The following is a 6,471-nucleotide window of genomic DNA, read 5'->3' on the forward strand; positions in this document are numbered from 1 at the left end:
CCGGTCCCGCCCGCCATGCCCGGCCCGGCCGCGGGCAGTCGGGCCCGGGTCTACGCCGAGGTGAACAGCCTGAGGAGCCGCGAGTACTGGGACTACGAAGCCCACGTCCCGAGCTGGGGGTAAAGCCGTCGTCGGCCGCCCCCTCGCGCGAACCGCACCCGACCGGCCGCTCGGCCTCGGGGCTGGCAGGGAGGCCCGGCTCCGGCCGCACGTGTCCCCGGCCTCCCCTGCCCGCCAGGCCCCCGGCTCAGCAGCTGGTGGGGAGAAACGTAGGGTCAGGAGTGGGGGAGGTCCTTGTCCCTCACACTTTGGGGTTCCTGTGGGATGGGAAGTTCATGGCTGTCCTCTTGAGCTGTTAAGATCTGGGTGGGAGGAACATTTTTTAAAGATGTGCAGATTCTCTAAAACAAGCAGTAGCTCCCTGGAGGGTGTAAAATGGGAGGCAGGTGCTGTGGAACTGCGGGCAGGGGAACACCCCAGAACCCCCAGGGGTAGATGATCTGCTCGGTCACTTAACGTGAACCTTAAGGCCCAGTAGCTGCTCTTTCTCCCCAGGTTAGAACTAGTCAGTTGGGTTAGCTCTGCAGAGTGAAGGGAACCAAGCTTCTGGATGACTTTCACTTAGGGAATGGGTAGATGCGTTACATAGGGACACCTCCAAATGCTTGATGAATGGAAGTAACTGGACAGATGTATAGTGCACATAGGCTTGCCTAATCCCAAATCCTGGCATTTATGTGTGTCTCTTGCCTTTCACAGTAATCAAGATGATTACCAACTGGTTCGAAAACTTGGTCGGGGCAAATATAGTGAAGTATTTGAGGCCATTAACATCACCAACAATGAGAGGGTGGTTGTAAAAATTCTCAAGGTGAGTGTCCTATGAATGGCATATAACATTTCCCCCCACAGGGCAAGAGGACTAGAATGAGTAATTCAAACTCTCGTGTATCTCCTGGAGGATGACCCTGCAGCAACACTACCAATTTCCGCTAAACTTTTGAGGAAATGTGCCGGCTTGTCTAAACTCTTGAGTTTGCTAGGCCAGGGACATTTAAATTGTAAACTGTGGGCTTCTCAAACAACTCGTGAGAGGGGCTGTATTTGATACAGAATTAATAGCTATTCATAAAAAGAAGAAAAAAGATTTTGTGTGGCGATTCTGCTGGTCCAGGGCTCCTTCATCATTGAACTTGTCATTCTCTGCTCTGAATTACTCCAGAAAGAAAGTTGTCCGAAGACTGGAGTCCTCCCGAGATAAGTGTAAAGCCGAGAGTGCAGAGGATCCCCCAGTGGATACTCCTCTTTCATTCCGCAATAAAATTTCAGGTGGGCTGGATAGAGCAAGCCAGGCAGTCAGAGAGAGATTTGGGACAAAAGAGTACATTCTAGCCACTGAAATAATAACTGGGCCAAAGCTGTCTGGATGGCAGGACTAGCCCTCTCGGGTGATAAAGATAGGGCTGTTATCATTCAAATGAAGACATGATCTTAATGAGCTTGAGGAGTCAGACAAGTTTCTGCACAGGTGAAGATGAAATGATGTTTTATAGGTTATACAGGAAGGTATCCTTAGGACCTGGTCGGTTCTTTATGTTGTCAGATCATTACTGCACGAGCATGTCACCTTAGGATCTGGGCGGTTCTTCATGTTAGATCACGTGTGTGTGTCACCAGTGAGAGACCGAGAACACTAGAGAGCAGTGTGCTTCACGTGAGCCTGGTTTTCACAGTGGCCTAAGTGGAGGTTCTGTGGGACAAAAATGTGGGTTTGAAAAGCTTCTGCCTTGCTGTGGTCCCCATCTAATTGTAGTTGATCTTAGCACTCTGGACACCACCTTTCAGCAAACAGCTGCTGTCTTGCTCCTGATCAGCCTAGCCTAGTGAGTGGTAAAGCAGCAGTTTTGCTGTAAAGATAGGTGATGGTGTCTCTGCTGCTGAAACACTGGCTGAGAATCAGGTGGCAGTGTTGAAGGTCGGGAGCGTGGCCCCACTAAATGTGATTGGTACACAGAAGGGCTGTAGTTATAGAGGGGGGCGTTAAGCAGAGAAGTGTTTCCTTCGAGGAACTTGCTGAAAACCATACAGTTCATTACATACATAAACATAAATGTTTTTAATAGAAGTTACTTCATACTCTTGGTTTTTTGAGACAGCATTTCTCTGTAGCTTTGGAGCCTATTCTGGCACCAGCTCTATAGACCAGGCTGGCCTTGAACTCTTAAGAGATCTGCCTGCCTCTACCTCCCAAGCACTAGGATTAAAGGCTGGCCAGACATTTTAATTTTAAGGACTAAGCAAAACAAATTGTAGTTAGGAATATCTAAATATACACACATTTAGTTGATTGACTTCCCAAATCTAAAAGAATTTCAGGGAAATGTCTGAATGTGCAAAAGCATTTTTAGAGTAAGTGCAGTTTCGTGTGGTGTGTTTTAAAGGGCACAGCGCTCAGGTATGTGTCTGAGTTCCAGTGTGTTTGTTAGAGAAGCGTTGTAGTATTGCCCTTCAGTTGTTCTTATGCAGAGTTTCAGAGATTAGTTGCTTGAGTTTTTCCTCTGCACTAAAGAGGTTTCACGTATTTATTGTATGGAAACTGCTTTGAGTTATTTTTTTTACAAATGGTAGACCCAGTCACAAAGAAATGTACCTGACATCACTGTTGAGATGACCCTTCACCAGAGTTCTTTCCTATTTCTTCATGCCTCTGACTGTTCATTTCAGCATTGGATTATAGGATCTTAGCATTGAACAGAGTAAATTCCAGGGTTCGAGCATGAGGTTTTGATGCCTTAGTTCATGAGGTGTTTGTTTTTCTCAGAGGGCAGCCTGAACCACCTTTTACTTCTTTGTCAAAGTCCTATGGCATTTTTATGTAGGTTTTATTTTATTTGAAGGGTAGAGTATAAAACTACTAATATTGTAGTTTTGTTGTTATAATGGATTTAAAGTATTTTTCAAAAAGAACAAGATCTTTACAAGATCTTTATTTCCAAATTCTGTGTACTAACTCAAATAAGTCATGACTAATACCTACTATTGTGATATTTGGGTACAGTGCAGCTGCTCAGTTTGGGGTAGTCTAGGAAAGGCTTCCTTTTTTCACGCCTGCTGTATTTAATCTGCAGGCAGGAACTTATGTGCACGTGGTGACTGAGACACAAGGTGTATGCGCTCAGTGACATTATTTCAGTCTTTGTTATTTAGTCACAATGGTTGGATGCAGAGTGATCATGGAGGACTTTTATTTCATTTAATTGTTAGATCTCTAAATATTTTATTGATCAAGGTATATTGAGGCAGTTCAGGGGCTTTAACTATTGAAAAGCTGCTAGTGAAAGTTTTATAAGGTAATACTCTTAGCAAAGATTTTTTTTAAATTAATTGTAGGAAAGTGAACGTACGCAAGTCTAATGAATAGAGAAGTCATGTCTTCCCCCCACCCTACCCCTGAAACAAGGTGGTATTGTATAGCCTGAAACTAGCTCTGTAGACCAGGTTGGCCTTGAACTCAGAGATCCATATGCTTCTGCATCCCAAGTGCTGGGATTATGCCACTACCGCCCCTTGAGAAGTAATGTCTTCTATTTTTCTTTTTTTTTTCTTGGGGTGGGAGTGTCAGAAATTGTATTAAGGAGAAAGGGGGAAAATAATTTTTAAAAAGTTTATGCAAAAAAGCAGAAAGCTGCTTTAATGTCAAAAGTTTCATCTTGATCATAAGCAGTCAAGTCTTCAGTTCTTTTATGGCACTTAGAAAGGTGTACACAGAAGTGAAATAAAACATTGGTGTTCACTCCCCGTGTGTATGGATCGCAGTGCTTCCTGGGGTCCTTGAGAGCTTTCAGTTAAACTACTGTTTCCTGAGTAGAAGTCAAGAGCAATACAATTTTTAAAAACATCCAGAGCACTTTGAACCAGTGCTGCAGTGGGTTAGAAATCCTCATATAAGGCTTCCTGGTCATAGCATTATTTTGTATTATAAACATCTTGGCTACCCATTACCCTCTTCCATCAAAATTAATTCTGGATTAAGGCAATGGTGGTATTAAAATTTGTCTTAAACATGTTTAACATGTCTGTAGGGTTGTTTTGAAAATGTTATATTGTTGGGACTGAGGTGGTTGCTCAGTTGTAGAGCACAAACCTAGCAAGCTAGAGGTCCTGGACTCAGTTCTCACCACCCCTCCCCATTACTCCCCGCTCCTCCCCCACAACAAAGCAAAATACAACTCTGTAGACCAGGGTGGCCTTAAACTCACAGACATCTGCCTGCCTCTGCCTCCCTGAGTGTTGGGATTAAAGGTGTGCACCATCACTGTCTGGCAAAATTTTGTGTTCTTCAAAGGTGGCTTTAAAGGGGCTTGAGAGATGGCTCGGCAGTGAAGAGCACTGGCTGGTCTTCCAGAGTACCTGGAAGCATGGCAGCTCACAGCTGTCTGTAACTCTTGTTCCAGAGGAACTGATGCCCTCACACAGACACACCTGCAGGCAAAATACCAATGTACATAAAATAAAAAGTGAATTGAAAAAAAAAGTGGCTTTATAGGAAGATTAGCCTTAGTTACAACTCTTTATTAATGATTTAGTGGTCAGCTGATGACCTTTGTTATATCCAAATAGTAGGGTCTTCATGTGATAAAATACTTCCTCCTTTGAGGTGGGTCTCATCCATCCTTCAGTTAAGCGTATATACCAGTCTTCCTAAAGCAGCTCTTTAGTGATGGTTTCTTTCCTTTTTTTTTTTTTGACTTCTAGTTTTATCAAATGTCTCATGGTATAAAGAGTTGTTTTTTGGTTTTTTGGTTTTTCGAGACAGGGTTTCTCTGTGGCTTTGGAGCCTGTCCTGGAACTAGCTCTGTAGACCAGGCTGGCCTCGAACTCACAGAGATCCACCTGCCTCTGCCTCCCGAGTGCTGGGATTAAAGGCGTGTGCCACCATCGCCCGGCTAAAGAGTAGTTTTTAAAAACTATATTAGAGTATTAGTAACATTAAAAATAAAGTATTAGAAATTATGTGTAAACTGGCCACAGTTGTTTGTAATATTGACATTATAGGGACATAGGTGGAGAGTGTGATTAATGTGTGTTAAGCAGAATGAATCACAGAATGTACTTGCTTAGAACCTATTAAAAGCAGCAACCAGAGAAGGAATGACTTTCTTAGGGTCACCCAGTTAGTGCAGACACTGTAAATAGGAATCTGTATGTCACTGAGGAAGTTGAGACATGTATGGAAGAGAAGAAAGGCAGTTGCTGGAAGTAAAAGGGAATTATTTCTGATGTTTGAGGTAACTCTTCTGAAGAGAAAGGCTTAGAAGTCGGACTAGATGCAGACCCAGAGTTAAGTAGGTTCTGTGTTGGTGCCCATAGGCTGTGCTTACATGGACAGCCTTGCTGCTTGCTTTGCTTTCTTGCTTTGAAGCTTTAGCAGTGTTTTTGTCAGTGCTTTTGTTGTGTGTGGTTTTTTTTTAAATCACATTTATTTATGTGTGGGGAGGCATACATGGGTTATATGTGAAACTCAAAGATGATTTGTGGGTGTTGATTCTCTCCTTCCACAATGTCTCCAAGATTGAACTCAGGTCTCTGGGTTTGACAGCTGATACTTCTCGCTGCCACCTTACAAAGTACTTTAGACCAGTGCTTCTCAACCTTCCTAATGCTGTAAACCTTTAAGTTCCTCATGTCGTAGTGGCCCCTTTAATACAGTTCTTCCCGTTGTAGTGACCCCTTTAATATAGTTCTTCCTGTTGTAGTGACCTCTTTAATACAGTTCTTCCCATTGTAATGACCCCTCTAATACAGTTCTTCCCATTGTAATGACCCCTCTAATACAGTTCTCCCCGTTGTAGTGACCCCTTTAATACAGTTCTTCCTGTTGTAGTGACCCCTTTAATACAGTTCTTCCTGTTGTAGTGACCCTTTTAATAATAGTTCTTCCCGTTGTAGTGACCCCTTTAATATAGTTCTTCCTGTTGTCGTGACCCCTTTAATATAGTTCTTCCTGTTGTAGTGACCTCTTTAATACAGTTCTTCCCGTTGTAGTGACCCCTCTAATACAGTTCTTCCTGTTGTAATGGCCCCTTTAATACAGTTCTTCCCATTGTAGTGACCCCTTTAATACAGTTCTTCCTGTTGTAGTGACCCCTTTAATATAGTTCTTCCCGTTGTAGTGACCCCTTTAATACAGTTCTTCCCATTGTAGTGACCCCTCTAATACAGTTCTTCCCATTGTAATGGCTCCTTTAATACAGTTCTTCCCATTGTAGTGACCCCTTTAATACAGTTCTTCCTGTTGTAGGCCCCCTTTAATATAGTTCCTTATGCTGTGGTGACCCCCAACCGTAAAATTGTTTTGTTGCTACTTCATAATTAATTTTGCTACTGTTAAGAATTGCAATGTAAGGCCGGGCGGTGGTGGCGCACGCCTTTAATCCCAGCACTCGGGAGGCAGAGGCAGGCGGATCTCTG

General features: G+C 43.4%; 1 protein-coding gene across 2 annotated transcripts in view; it reads left to right on the plus strand.

The window, feature by feature from the left end:
- Positions 1-6: 6 nt before the first annotated feature.
- Csnk2a2 (casein kinase 2 alpha 2) overlaps positions 7-6,471 on the plus strand; it is a 39,473-nt gene continuing 33,008 nt past the window's right edge. The window contains exons 1-2 of one of the 2 annotated variants that reach the window (XM_026777865.1): positions 7-119; positions 760-871. In XM_026777865.1, coding sequence (XP_026633666.1) covers positions 16-119; positions 760-871 — 216 coding nt within the window. In that variant the 5' untranslated portion in view covers positions 7-15. The remainder of the gene's footprint in view (positions 120-759; positions 872-6,471) is intronic. The other variant, XM_005345565.2, reaches the window with a different exon arrangement.

Source organism: Microtus ochrogaster, chromosome 4, assembly GCF_000317375.1.
Source record: "Microtus ochrogaster isolate Prairie Vole_2 chromosome 4, MicOch1.0, whole genome shotgun sequence".
In the NCBI taxonomy this organism is placed as follows: domain Eukaryota; kingdom Metazoa; phylum Chordata; class Mammalia; order Rodentia; family Cricetidae; genus Microtus; species Microtus ochrogaster.